A 15,643-nucleotide genomic window follows, 5' to 3' on the forward strand; every position below is an offset into this window, starting at 1 on the left:
ACTAAAAATTCCGAAAGTCTCATATTCTGTTTGGTTACTTATGGTTAAGGTTTGGGCTGGGTGGGGGTTAAGGGCGCCATGTTGTTATTAGAATTTTCTCCATAGAAATGAATGGAGAGTCCCCACAAAGCTATAATTACAAACCTCTGTGTAAGTGTGTGTGTGTGTGCGTGTGTGTGGGTGTGTGTGTGTGTGTGCTTGTACTAGGAGAGGATTTCCTTTTCTTTTTTAACAAATGCCGGTAATAAGCTGGATGGCCTGTTGGTAACAATTCAGCAGAACATGGGCGATGCACTGCACTCTTGTTGACGCGGAAGGTTGCATTGTTTGCGTTGCCATTAAAGGGCTAATCAGCCCTGGGGCCTCCAAACAAAGCTTTCTCACAGAACTTTGACACTCCTCTGGCGGTTGGCCACTGGGGACCGTGTGTGTCTGGACTGGCTGGCCCGGCCCCTCGTCCCCATGATCCTTTGCTATCCCAGCGTGACAAGTCTACTGGCAGCTCTTTCTGTTTAGCTTCATTTCAAGTGGCACTCTATAAACAAAATGCGCTTTTGCAGACCAAGGTTTGCCAGAGTTAACCACGCTGCTTCTGAGGCTAATTGTAAATTTCCAGATGGCCTAAATTACGTCTCAATAGTAAATTGCAGACTCACCCCCCTATTACAGAGTTTCAGTAGTGAGCGCTTCAGGTAATTTGCTTGTAATTAACTTAAGAACATTCTGAGTTCTGCTGTGGCAAGATTCTGGGAGCAGTGTTTAAGATACTACGGTTCTTTTCTCCTTCCATTTGAGGCTTAAGTGAAAAATTACTCCAATGACATTACACAATAGGAAGTCTGCAATCATTAAAACTCGTACTTTTAAGTTGCTACCAAGGTAATAAACCACCATATTCTGCAATAAAGTCAAGCCATTAATTTTTTTGTTGTTTCTCCTTTCCCCTATAGGCTATACTAACAAGGCTCTTTCATTGATAAAGTTAACTTTGTCTTCATAAATTTCATTTGGTTAAAAAGATTTTATTACTCTTCGCAGTGATGTAACTTTTTGGAGTCACTAGAGGGTTCCTGACCTCAGGCCTCAACAACTCCGAGACACAATGAAACACACAATTCTATAGATGAAATCAGCTTGCCTGCCAAAAGCAACTGGAAAGCTCATCTACTTTATACTGACCTGTCTACAGCTAGCAGACAGCCTGCACAAAACATCCTTGTTAATGTGAAGGGGTAACTGAAAATATTTAAATGTTGTCGTCAGGGATCTGACATTATTAGAACATCAGTCTCCTCGAGAAAGTTTTGGGGATAAGCTTTGTGTGCTTAAGTCTGGCCATTTATAGTTGTGAATTTGTAAAAATACCAATTGACTCCAGATGGCAAGTACTACATGGTATACATTTAAATGGATATCCTGGGATGCTTGTTGTTTACGAGACTTTTTAGAACTTTTTTGTGCGTTTTCCAATTTTATGTTTTTTTTGCTGACTTTGTATACAAAGATTGTATACAAGTATATAATTCTTCATTTTGTTCCTCATATTTGTTACCTGTGTGGGTGTCTATATCAAATAATGGTAACTGGTTTTAGCATGACAGTGGTCCTGTTAATATATATTAAATATCTTTAATTATATAGTTTCACCACTTTACCTGAATTGTAGCTTTCTCTGGGATTGATTGTCAGCTTTTCACAAAAGATGTGATATTATTTCTAAGGTACATATATATAAGTAATGGCTTCCAAAGCATTGGATTTCAAGATCTCTTCTGGTAAATTCACTATAAGCATGACAAGATGTTTGTAAAGGCAGTAGAGGCTAAATCAACGGCATTTTAAGTTTATGCAACTTCATTTATGTAAGGCTTAGTTGTGTAAGGCTTAGTTGCAAGATTACAATATTTACTAATAGGTGTATTATTAGATGCAATGGGATACTAGACGTCCTCCTGCTTGACGTTGTGTCTGCATGCTGCCTTCATCTTCTGTGGCCCGAATACTGCAAAAATAAAGGCACATTATTATAAACTCAAGTGAAGAAACACTGGAGAAGCAGTACGAAGGGGCTGAAGTAGTTATCACTAATGCATCTGTGCAAGATGAAGAGCAGAGTTCCTGGATCAGACTTGAGGAAAGATCAAAGGTCCTCTCTCGCCTCATGATTTTCAGGCTCTTTTTGCGTTAATGGTCTTGCCACGTTACTCCATCATATCATATGTAATGGATCAACATATCTTTGTTTTCCCTAGCAACTTCTCAGTAGAATTACGCAGGGGAGAACCATATGGCTGTAGGTCACGGTCTGACAGAATATACAGGAAAGACAAATGTATCTTCTTTTTCCAAGTTAATTTTTGAACTTCAAGGCTTGTTACATTTTTGGATAATATTTCTGGAAAAAAAAGATTTATTAACGTAGGCAGTATTGTTTTGTTGGAGTGTTGTCTCCAATAGCGATCATCCCTATTTACAAACGGAGTAACGTTACACAGTTCATGCTAACCTTTTGTGTACTGTCTGATTTGTGTTGTCTTTAGACCTGCCAGTCAAAGGCATTTGACCTCTCCGATGGAGTGTCCCAGTATGCTTGGTTCCCATGTCAAGAGGCCCAGCAGCAGTCTTGGAACCCTCACTACTGGCTCAAGGTTAGAGCAGATTTTCAAGTGGACTGTCAGCAGATATTAGGGGTACATGTGGAGTGAGTTATAAGCAAAAAGGCATGTGCTTGTTTGTTTTTTTTTTGTAATTTGTAATTACTGGGAATATTTAATAGTGGTACCATGTGTTTGGGTATACAATGATAAGTAAAAAGTGTAGCGCATTTGAACAGATATACATGTGTGTGCAAACATTCCTTCATGGTGCCATTCTGTTTCCCTACAGGCACACTATTCTCACCCAATGGTTGCTGCTGCTGTCATAATTCATTTGGCTGCAGATGGGACCGGTTACATTGACCAGACCCAATGCAATATTACTGTTCAACTAATGGACACCAAGGAGCAAATACACAGTTTAGGTTTGTGTGTTTTTGTTTCCCCTGATTGTAGTTGCATGAGTTCATAACTATGTCATAGTGGGTCATACAGTACAATACCCCTGAGTGAAGACTGCCTCAGATAATTATCAGTTTGTACACATACATTAACCCAGTAATTTGGGTAATATACAACAATGTGCCTTGTATACCCCTGTCTGAATGGGAGGTCTCCTTGTTTCTATCACCTGACAGGGGAATGGCGTCTAAGCTGTAGGAACAATCCCTTGGTGATTCCTGTGCACCATGACCTGAGCATGGCCTTCTACCGCACCAAAGCTATTGTGGTGAAGTTTCGCTCACATTTGGTGGCTATCTCTGGGGTGGGTCTCCGGTCCTTCCAATACTTTGACCCCATCACCATCAGCGGCTGCCAGAGCAATGAGATATACAACCCTATGGGTCAGAGGTATGTTACCCAAAGCATAGTAGATGTACTTGTGTACGCATTGCTTATTTCATTAGATGGTACCAACTACTTCATATATTTCATGTATTCCCAGTGTATAAAGAAAGCTGGTTGATTTTGCGCAGAATGAACACTGATGTCAGGAATCTATTTGTGATTGGTCACCAGCTTTGGATAAATCTGCTTTGTAGTCCTGTTCCTGCCTGATTTCTTCTTCTTCTTTGAGAGGTGTCTCCTTTAATATTTTTCTGTCTAACAGTGCCAAGAAAATAGGTACTCAGACGGAAGTCAAAGGCAATCCGGTCAGGGTAGCGTAGAGACAAAACCACTAAGTGCATAGCTAAACAATCAGCTGGGCACACACACACACACACACACACGCAGAATTCTGTTGGCATTGGTTGTACTGTCATGTAATCTGAGCCTGATTGCTCCCCTGCTAAAATCTCTTACCCCATGCAGAGCATTGAGGTAATCAGGAAATAATGATAATGACAATAATAAGTATAATAATAAGAATAACAATTGAAATGTGTAGCTCTTAACAGCTCTCAGCTTAATACTGTATGGTTTATATCATCCTGGCACGGCAAAGTGTACAGTATGAGGTTGTGGAATAAAGATGGGTCCATCACTGCGAGCCAAGTGGTTGGAACACTGGACGGAACCAACATGATGGACCTACGCCAAAACTGCTTCCAAGGGATCTTCGGTATTTCACAACGGCGACCTGTTGTTGCTTCAGTGTGCTTTTTCTCTAAAAACAAAGAACTGTCCAAAACAACCCCTGTTTCGCACACCAAGATGGCGTTTATTGATTCATTTCCTGAAATATTTAGTATTTAAAGAAAAAAATATTTCAGTTCAGTTTTACAGAGCAGTGATAAATAATCACCCAATGGATATACCCGTTCATTTATTAAGAAATGATATATTCACATTCGTTAGCTTCTGAGAGATCATTATGATTCTTTAGGATGTTTGTTGTTATTCTTAATTTAGAGTACAAATTGGACACAATATCGTGAGAGACAAAAACATGGTTATCTTAGACTTAGTGGCTGCTCATTGCCTCATCTGCTTCCTCCTCTCCTGCTTCCCCTTCCACTGGTCTTCTGGGCTGGCCTTGTGTCAGACGTGAGTAACAGGCCAGCAATTCTCTGCTGCCAACACCATGTCTTTTGTAATACTTTTCTGCTGCTGTGAAAAACACCAAGTCCCTGATCCCCCAAAGTTGTTAACAACATAGCTATTAACATAATCCAGTTTTATGTTCCATTTTTTGGTAATAGTATCCCCCCCCCCTTTAGTTTGGGTGCAGTAGCTTTACACATTTCAAGGTGGACATGTGGAACATATTTGGACACCCTCGTTTGACCAGTTTTCTTAATATGTATTCTTCTCTTTCTGATAGATGTCTGGTCATCATATGCAAAAGGCATAATTTTTGACTACTGTCTTTCACTTAATATTTTGGGTATTGTCCGTCCGTCCATCATCCATCCATCCGTCCGTCCATCATCCATCCATCCATTCATCTATCCATCCATGTTCTAGCTGCTCACTTGGTACAGTTGCAGGAGCCTATTCCAAGATGCACAGGGAACAAGGCAGGGGACACCTTGGATAGAATGCCATACAGCTGCAGAGCACACACATGCAATCAGACTATGGGAAATTTAGAAGTTTCAATTCACATAACTTCACTGAGACAGGAGCAAGAACCGACCTTAGAGGTATGAGGCTACAGTTTTACCCACTGAGCCACCATGGTGCAAGTTTATTGAATAAATTATAACAGTGAAAACTATTAGTAATTGTGATTATTTTCCGATACAATGTCATCACCCCATTATATCTAGTATTAGCAAGGTACCATATATGATCATGAAGAAGTGAGATAATCAATATTTGTCACACACACGCACGCTTTCAAATTCAACACCTTCTTTCTCGTCTTATTTGTGGCTTGAATGTAATTGCTTCTTAAGCCCCTGCTGCAGGCCTTGATTAGCCCAAGCTGGTGCAGTAATTCTGTTTCTGTGAGTAGTGAAAGCAGAAACACGAGTAGATACCAACAGATGTCTGAGTCACTGGGACAGTCCACCGACCGTCTCGGTTTGCGTTACAAAAAAGAAAACAAAAGACGACGTGCTGCCGACTGCAGTTGACCTCCAGGGAGCATATTTCAAATAGCATGGGCTGGAGCATACATGCGTGTGTGGACTCATTACTGCATATGTAATGAGAGATGGTGGCCCAATAACATCCCTTGATGTTGTGGAAACCACACAGAATAAATGAACAGCGCTGCGTGTTTTCTCACCTCCATATGCCAGGAAGCTGGTTTTGTAGCTTCTCTGCTCCAGGGCTGGCAGATATAATAGCTGTCAGCTGTGGTTAGCGGGGCAAGTTTGTGTTTTGTCTGTGCTATGCTGTCCAGTTACTGCTCTAAGTCCCGCATCCGCTCGTCCAAGCCGTTCATCTGATAAGGAGAAGTAATTCACCCAGCAGCGCTCTACACTTCACATCTACTGCATCTTCAATAAAACCTTTATGCTATTAAATCATTTTTCAACAACCTAGGTACTCAGAGGCAACGAACATTTTTGGATATCTGAAACAGAGCCGATATAATACATTTTAGCTCTTTATTCTCTTAGATAAGACCATAAAAGGGCATTCTTACTGTGGCATGTAGTGGGACCAGTCCCATTCAGTTTTCATATGAAATAACATGTATTGAAATAAACCAGGGAGCTTTTTTTTGTTTCTTTCCAAAAACTATTGTCTATTTTACAGCTTTTGGTGTCTCATCAAACACTTTGAGAGGACTATATAACAGTAATGTAAGTTGGTGCTGGGCTTTAGACCTTCTGTGTAAATGATTAATGAAGGTTGTCATTGTGCTTGTAATGTAAAATGGGAGCCATTTTTCCACTCATAACACTTTTATGGCAGTGTCAGGGTTTGTTATGAAACTTCAGCTGGGCATTGTAACACGTCTGTGAATAGGTGCAGCGAATGTGAAGTAGCCATCATTCGCCTTTTCTGGCACGAGCGAGTACATTAACACTCGGCAGTGTCAGATAGTGTCATTAAAGCACTAGCTTCTTTTCAGCTTTTTAGGAAATTTACGAAGACTTTTCCAGCAGTCAGAATATAAGGTGGAATCATTTCCCCCCAATGACGGTTTTATAACAGTGCCAGTAACTGTCATTTTCTTGCGCTCTAATAAATGGGAGTAAAAACATATTACCTTTTTACTCAAATTATTCATTGTAATTAAGAACAGATGAAGATAATGCACCTTTCCAGCATAACCAGCTAGTTACTCTAATACAGTTTGTACCCAGCAATACTGATTTGTACCATTATAGACTTCTCATTTATGTATGGACATAATATTTATCCATAAATTGATAGCATATTTATTTTTTATTTCTAATGTAAAGTAGTTATTACTCAGCTACTTTATTATTAGTTCTGTAGCCAAATTGCTCATCAGTTCAGTTTTATTATTGATTACTTATGAGCTTTGTTTGGGTGTTCTGTTACGTGCTCAATTAATTTTATGTGTGAAGGTAAATGTTCTAAATAGGTATATTCAATTTAATTGAAAACAGTGAGCATTTATAGCGCATGTATTTAGACCCTAAAGGAAAATTGTCCATCCACCCATTTTCTGTAACTGTTTGTTCGGTGTTGGGTCACAGTAAGTCCCACGGTCTGTTCCAGGAAGAACAGAGCAGCTGCACGGGATGCTGTTCCATCACTCAGACACACACAGGGCAATTCTGCAGCATTTTAGAAGTTTTGCGTCTTTTACAAAGATTTATATTGTTTTAAATTGTGCCCTTTTGCATGTTGTTACTGAAAAGTCACTTTATTCCTTGTTTGTGTTAAGAATTATCAGTGCATTTAGCAGAATTGTTAATAGATGAGGTCACCTGTGATGTAGCAAACCTTTACTGCTGACCTCAGATCAAATCAAAATGAATTTATGGAGCACATTTAAAGCAACAAAGGTCAACAAAATCATATAACATGTATACCATCCTTTCAGAATGGATTTCTCTATCACCATGAATTGTTATTGTATATTTTAAATTCTCTTGCCTTTATTGTAATATTATCCTGAATTTCATTTTGAGAGTTTATTATCTAACATGTGAATAACGCTTTTGTTTAGCTTCTTTTTCAAAATGCTTTTATGTATGACCCCGTTGGCTGGTTACTGGTTGCAAAGTACGTTTTGATGTTTTATTCTCAAGGTTTGAAACCACACCCCTCTGACAGAAAGGTCGGTGCCCTAACCTACAATATTCTGCTTTTCCTAGTTGTGTTCATTACTCATGCGAGGCCATCTACTGTCAAGGACCTCTCATCCGCAATGCTGAAATGGCATGCAGCAGTCCTAGATACTTTAATGGGGCTCGCTGCACAGTCACTTGTAACCGTGGATATGTGCTGCAGATCCACCGGGATGATGACATCATCAAGACCCAGGTAGGGCCTAATGTACCTATAACAGACCCAGTGGGAATGAACAGGGTTTTTTAGACTCACATATTTGAGTTTAGTCGAAGCTATTACTCTTATTCAGTTGTGAACAGTACATTGTGTTTTATGATTTCAGCAGACATGGCAATCTTTTCCAGTGTCCTGTTTGATAATCTGCCAAAAATAAATGCCTCATATATAAATTAATGTTCCCAATAAATGCAGATGGGAGTGGCCTGAGGTGTTGGCTTGTTTGTGGACTCGTGTCTCTTTCCCTGATCTTTATTTGGGAAGGATGAAGTCATGGGAACTAGTGTCCATTCAACAGAATTGTAATCCATGAAAATGAAAAATTAGATAAACGAGATTGAAGGGTTTCAAAACAGCATTTTATATATATACACATATGGAGCCCTGTCTTTGTATCTGGTGATTAACAATCAGTTTGATTAGCAGTAAAAATGGCAATTTATTCTATACTTGTATACTGGAATATGGACCAGTATGAATGCTTTTTTTTTTGGGATTTTGTGTGTATTCAAATTTTAGTTTTGTGTAGGTGGTTATATGTGTTTTTCTTTTCTCCCTGTATATGAACAAGTTCAGGCCAATTTCAGCCAAACGTTATTACAGCGTTTAACGAAAGCTGTAGCGTACGCAGTAGGGATGTAATTCGTTCAGGTCTATTTGCCGTCCAAACACTTTAAAGCCGCTGCTCCCTGCCGGCGCTCTCCCTGGGGCCAGCACTGGTGACACAGATGCGGATCACTGCCGCTTTTCTCTTTTGCTCCCCTCCCTGGGACTTGCGCATGCCTACCACAGCCAGGCAACTCTTTGGCCTCGACCCACAGAGGGTGTTCTGGCACATGGGCCGTTCACACATCAGCACCCGGCCGCCATCCTTGCCGCCTGGTTCAAATGGGGACGGCCAGCACAAGCAGTGAAACGTACACGGCATTCCTGTAGGCAACCCACTGCTTTGTTTCTGCCTCTTGGTTTCATTTTGTTGATTTGTAAATGGGCTGACACAGAGTACATGCATTACAGCCCACATCAGAGACACAAACACAAGCAGCGGAATCTGCTTTTGTGTTAACCAGTGTTATTTTGCTTTTTCTCCATGGTTTTTTTTTTTCACTGTTGGTCTGAGAAGAAGTAAAAACAACTCCAATTAGTACAAAGTGAACCAACAAAAGGGTTTATTTTGAGTGCAAGGAAGCAGCAATGATTTAAAACTTGAGGCTCCCATGTTTCTGCGCATGTCTGCCTCGTCCTGTGTGAGATGGGTTAGGGGATCATGGACAGGAAGAGGAAGCTTATCACAAGGTGGCGTTTTGACTTTTTCTGAGTCTACAGGCTTTTCAAACTGACTGGAGCTTCATTCATAGAATGTAGTGCATAAAGGAAGATGTTTGAGTATAATGCTGTTTATTTTGAATATAGTGTAAGCCCAAGATAATTCATCTGGCCATCATCCCTTGTTGATTTCCGTTGTAGTGCTGGTCACACTGCTATGTGTAGTGATAGTCTGCTTTTCATCGGCTCATCACATGTATGCTCACAGAATGAAAGTCAAAGGAGGGAAAGGACCTCACTGCAAACAGCTCAGGCTCTCCAGAGAAGCATGCATGCTTCGTGGGGAGAGCGTTCCTTTCTAAAAACAATGACCACAGGTTGTGCTTGTTAAGCAGAATATCACCACAATAGCTTAAAGCATCAAAGAATGTGTAGCGGCTGGAAAGTGCCAGTCGCAGCAGAGAAGAGAATATCGTCTGTGATCTGTAGGCTGCTAGGCGTGCTGGATTAGAAGGACGGATGTATCAGTAATCATCTCATGTTAGACTCACACCCATGATTATTTGTCCATTGGTCAGGTATTTTATGTGGCATTTTATTTTAACATTTTGGGTGAGTGAACCTCGCAGATTAAACTACATGCCAGTGCTACAGAAAACAGAAGGCAAAGGCATGTTTGGGGACACCAGGGTTCATACTGTAATTACTCTACTGTGCAGACCCCATCCTAGCTATTACCATAGGAAGCCAGGCTGTTTGTGATTTCTTCTGCCAAGGTGTTATTGAAAGAAGTGCGTGTACTGGAATTCCCACATCCCCAGTAGGAAAAATATCTCATGAGGTCAGAAGAAGACGGGGGACAGGAGGTTTCTGGTTTTTTTCTTCTATTTTGGAGGGAGGGTTTAAGGAAGGCTTTGGGGGCTAGAAAATATCTATCCAAGGCATCTGTGTTGAATTAGGCACAGTAGCCAGTGGTAGTTAAATACTCAGTGGAGGAGCAATCGGCAGCTGTAAATTTTTAAAAGAAGGAAACTCCATGCACGCAGCCCCCCCCCCTCCCCCCCCCCCCCGCCCAATGGGAGGGCAGTTCCCTTTTCCGACTACTATTTACTGGCCATTCCTGTGTGTTTTTGAGAGGAGACTGAAAGGGTTAGGGAGGGCGTGAGGTCCTGTTGTTCACTCATGACAAAGTGGGTCGGGTGGGGGGGCGAGTTGCCCCAGTAAGTGCCACAACATAAAAAGCTGCTTCTTAGCTTCTTTCCACGTTACCTCTTTTTGCTTCCTATTCATCCTTCACTTCTTGTTGCTGCTCCCCACCGCTTTGGTCATTTCATTAACACCTCTTGTAATTAGGCAAGTTTAGGGATTGCTGAGGATTGCTTGAACACAGGAAAGTAACACACAGCCTTTACTTACTGAGCCTAACTCAATTCAGTACAATTTAATTTATTTTTATATAGCGGCTTTCACAACAGAGTCACCCCAAGGTGTTTTACGTGGGTGTTTTGTGATACATTAACTGAATTTCTGAACTAAACGAATACAAATAACTGAATCGTGTCCCTTGTCAGAAGTTTTTGTCCATCGTTTTTGATTCCTTTTTTTTTGGAGAATCCCTGATATTTTTTATTTCTCTAAAAAAGATTGCCCACTGTTTTGTTACACGTGTATCTGCACAACTTTAAATATCAATTTGATATAATATAATATATTTGATATAATAGGTTTAGTGCTAATAAGTTTGTGCGAAAATTACTGGAATTGTTCAGTTTCTTAATATTGTTATGCAATATGTCCCACCAAAATGACAAGGATGAAATTTAGATGTGATTTCTAGCAGCATCTTCCCATGTATGTTTTCAGTCCTTGATTTTGTTGTTTAAATTATTATTATTATTATTGTTGTTGTTGCTGTTAGGTTTGTACTGTTGTTCTGTTAATTAATTTCTTTACTGTTTATGGGGCTGAGGAAGCTGTTGCTAGGGGATTATCAATGCTGATGAATGACATATGCTTTTTAAAATTTTCTTTTCAAACAGACTAATACATTGTTTCAAAGAAAGAACCTTTCCGTTTTCCTTATAATACATACAGTATGGAGTAGCTGTTTTAAAATATGCACAATACTCAAAGGAGTTGTTATAATAGCATGATAATATTTCAGATTGTAATAAAAATGTCAAAAGTAATTTAATAGGCTAATGAAATATAATATAAAGAATATAAGACTGAAGCAAATCAGGGACTATAATGATATCATTTTTAAGTTTAAAGCATTTTTAAAGCAGTGCGTTGCAGTTGTGTTCAGTTCCTCACACACTTTCGCTTCCTTCACGCTGAGGGCGCTAATGCTCTTTACAGTTACTTAAAAGTGCAAAAGTGAAACGCACACGAATATAAAGAGATGTCTGGAATGTTGTGTGTCAGTTGGAGGCAGACCTTTCCTCAGGAACACCAAGGAACTATCCAAGTTTCCCAAGGTGTTGAAGGCCTGTAAGGCATAGTCATCTGTCAACAGGCAGGGAATGAAGAGAAGGAAAAAGGGGGATAGAGGCTGAGAGAGATGCAGATGTTTGGTGAAGAAGTGCAAGGCCGAGGAAAAAACCGTGGACAATAAGAAAAAAGGTGATCAGGGTGTAGGTCTATAAACAGGGTATAAACAGGGTATAAAGAGGGGTTTCACCTGCTACTCTAACAGTAAGACGACAGAGAAACCACTGTTTTTGCTATGTAGGACAATGGTGTTCCCCAGTTTGGTGTGCCTGCATGCAATAAATTAGTGTCACAGAGGCTCTGGGATATTTTAGGGAGTCTTACAGGAGTACATATAAATATATCATATTCATTTCCAATGTGATAATTTGGTATATGTCATCATTTTTTAATAAATGATAAATTGAATTAATTATAAATTGAATTAATTACAATAAAATAAATTCTACAACTTCACACTCAGCAGTCGATACTGGAAGGCCATAGAGTCAAAAGCTGCTTGTTTTTCTAATTCAAACAAACAGACTGCCTCATCGGTTCACAAACTAGCTGAATGTTTTAGGCCGCAGTTTTCAGAAGGCTAATTGCAGGGTAATTAGTGTTTATTCACCTCAAAGACCACTGTTCATTGTGTAAAACTAACAACGTGAAAAAGACCAGACTGCTCACATAAGTTAGCGGTACAAACTATAATTCTTTTAATAACCATGTGAAATGCTGTCACGAAAACAGCACTGCAGTCAGCACCCTGCTGCAGAGGGCGCGTTGCGTGTGCATGTCTTTCCACATGTGTGCGAGAGAGAATGAGAGGCATTTTCATCTTCATTGGAGCCTGCGGGCTGTTCGCTAGCTATAAATACGTGCGGTTGTCTAATTAATCCTGAGACTGGGCTGGTGGAGGTCCGGCGGGGCCGGCGAGAACAGTGAGCAGTGACCGCTGCTGTCTGGGGTCTACCGAAGGGATTTCCTAGGCTTTCAGAAGGTTGGGGGCTGTGCGTTCTGTCTGCCTGGAGAGGTGACAGCATTGCCTGATTTATAGCTACTGTCATAACAGCGATCAAAAGTTGTAGCAACATTCTTTTATATCAGGTTGTTAAAACTTTGTGCGATGCCCTATGGAGATGACCTTTCAGACTGAAAGAACTAGGAGAGGAGTAACAGACAGGGAATTGTTTGACCGATGGCTTTTTGTTTCTTTGTTTTGTTCTTTTCATTTGATTTTATTATTTGAGAGTAAAATGTGCTAAGTGCCTGAGAACTTTATGTGCGGTAGGCAAAAGCAGGACAGTGGGGACAGGGGTTACAGCGCTCTGTTTTACAATATAAAAAGTAATATGTAATAATACATCTTTAAACATAAAAAACAAATAAATGCATCAGTTATAATATAGTATAATATTGCTAAACAGTCCTGGCATTACTTTGTTTTCAGCAGTCCTATGTATATATATATATATAATTTAATGAAAATTTTCATCAACGAGTATAATAGTTCTGTTACAGGCATTAATTTCACCAGAATGGTGAACTTAAAACAGTTGAACTGGATGAAATCTGTAAAACATTTTTACTTCGCTAAAACATGCTGTTTGTATCAGTTAAAAAAGGATAACATAGAAAGGCCTGTAAGGTTCTGGCTGGCTGAAGACCTTACATAATCTTCAAATGGTCTCGGTCTGAAACATACACCCATGCACACACTTGTGCAATCCCTTGTGTGGTCTTCGATTCCAATTTTCAGTCATAACTCCAGTGCACAGTGACCCGAAAAGATCTGTTTCCAATAAAGGATCTCCAGTGAAGGAGGGGGAGAAAGGAAAAGGAGAAGTGGAAAAAGGACACTGCTTGCAACTGAGTCTGGATTGCATTTTACATTCTGTTTCCTGCTGTTTTGCTCAGGATCTGCTGGTGGTACATTTTCTGAGAGGGTGCAGTACATTAGATAAGCACTGGAATCCAGAGCATCGCTTCAGTGCTGTTTGCTCAAAGCCCAGTTTCCCAGTGAATGCATGTGCTCCTTTCCCAGAGGGCTGTAGGTAATCCTGGTAATGGAGGAGGTGCATGTATGGACAAGGGAAACAAACTTCTGTCCTTAGCTATAATTATTAGCAAAAGACTAGCTAGGGATATATTACATTTATGATTAATGCTACCTGTTGTAAATTTAAGGATAATGTTACACAGCGGCAAGGTCACTGTAAAATTTCTTTCTGTAATTTAGAGTAATTCATTGATAAACTGAGGCTTAAGTGTAATATTATACGTAGTGTATAGTATAGTAAATATTAGTGAAAGATTGCATATAAGTTTCACTTACAGTATGTGGGGTGTGCATGTTCTCCATGTGTTTGCATGGGTTTCCTTCAGGTACTCCAGTTTCCCCCTGCTGTCCAAAATATGTAGTTCGATGAACTGATGGTGATGTAATAATGTAACATTGCAATTAATAAAGCCCTGAATATAGCAATGAATAGGAACCGAAGTTCTACCTCCATTTTCGATTAGATTAGAGGTATGTGCTAGTAATTAGTAAGGAGCCAAATATCCATGCATCTATTTTCCATATCCGCTTTTCCTTTTCTGAGAACTCTGAAGTTCTCCCACCAGGTCTGCCTGTCTGTCTCATCATGACCTTCTGCTTCCTTGCGTGTCCCGATGCTGCCCAGCGACTCCCTCTGGCCTGGCCCAGGCAGCAATGCTCTGGCTCTTCATCGCTGGTGTTCGGTGCATTGCACAGTTGCACAGTTTGTGTTTTGTCTGTGGCTCTGTCCTCTGAGAGAAGACAATAGCATTGCTTAAGGAGAGTTAAAATGCAACAGTGTTCTTTGGCTGGGACAAGTGGAAACGGTTCTGTCCGGTTTCTGGCAGCCTCTGTGTTTCTGTGTTTGCCAGTCAGCATCCTGGTGACTATTTTATTAGTACTATACTACTGTAATTTAGACATTCATGCAACCTGAAATTATTCTTAACCATATGTGTAAACTCTTTCAGTCTTTCTAACTAATGCGTAGAAAGTAAGGCCAGTGGATAAAAAGGGCTTTATAGGGTTCTTTTGGATTGGATTACACATTGACTTATTATTTTTTTATTATTAATTTAAATTGACTTGCTTGTGTTGGCTGTTGTCTGAGCAATACATTCTTCAAGTACTTTTATTTGCCTCCAGGTCTCTGAGAATGAGCTCAGTAAATTTATGCAATAAAAAGATGCAATAAGACCAATAAAATATATAAGATACAAATTGTATTGAAAGCCCCATACAACATAATGCTGAAAACAGTAGCGGGTCAGACCAGAATTTGGAAATGTCTTCAAATAAATGGCAAGTTTCAATTAAAACTTTTAACTGATTTACATGGCATATATTTGTTATGAATAATGTTCTAATATAAATGGGTCGGAAAAAATAATAGAAACACCTAAAAATATGTTAACGTCTAGGACCAATAAAGATTAGCATCCCCATTTTTCTTCAAAACGGCTTTAATTCTTCTTGGAATGCTATCAAATACGGCCTGAATGTGTTGTGGGATATAGAGCCATTCTTCAAGATTAAAAGCCTGCAGTTCTTTGGGGACGGAGGTGTAAGTCTACTTTGTACTCTAAAATCCATAACTTCCTATAAAGGATTGAAGATGTTTCGACCTGGTAATAGTGAAGGCCATTTGACCTCATGGAACCACTCCTGAGTTTACCGAGTGGTGTGTGCAGGGACGTCATCACCTTGGAATATGGAAATATCATGGTTGAGATGTGAACCTGGTCACGTAAAGAGGCCTTATATTCCTTGTCTGTTACACACCCATGCGCAATAAACATTGAACATAATGACTTTGACGGGGTGGCTACCCATACTAACATGCTTTATAGTTTGAGGGCATACTTTGGCTTTTTCCAAATGG

The 15,643-nt window shown here is 39.9% G+C and overlaps 1 protein-coding gene across 1 annotated transcript in view; it reads left to right on the forward strand.

Moving 5' to 3' along the window:
• Window positions 1-15,643, forward strand: part of LOC125716031 (pappalysin-1-like) — a 110,926-nt gene that overhangs the window by 64,153 nt on the left and 31,130 nt on the right. Inside the window, exons 11-14 of the mRNA XM_048988255.1 lie at window positions 2,541-2,648; window positions 2,887-3,022; window positions 3,236-3,449; window positions 7,790-7,958. Coding sequence (XP_048844212.1) covers window positions 2,541-2,648; window positions 2,887-3,022; window positions 3,236-3,449; window positions 7,790-7,958 — 627 coding nt within the window. The remainder of the gene's footprint in view (window positions 1-2,540; window positions 2,649-2,886; window positions 3,023-3,235; window positions 3,450-7,789; window positions 7,959-15,643) is intronic.

Source organism: Brienomyrus brachyistius, chromosome 2 (assembly GCF_023856365.1).
Source record: "Brienomyrus brachyistius isolate T26 chromosome 2, BBRACH_0.4, whole genome shotgun sequence".
Lineage (NCBI taxonomy): Eukaryota > Metazoa > Chordata > Actinopteri > Osteoglossiformes > Mormyridae > Brienomyrus > Brienomyrus brachyistius.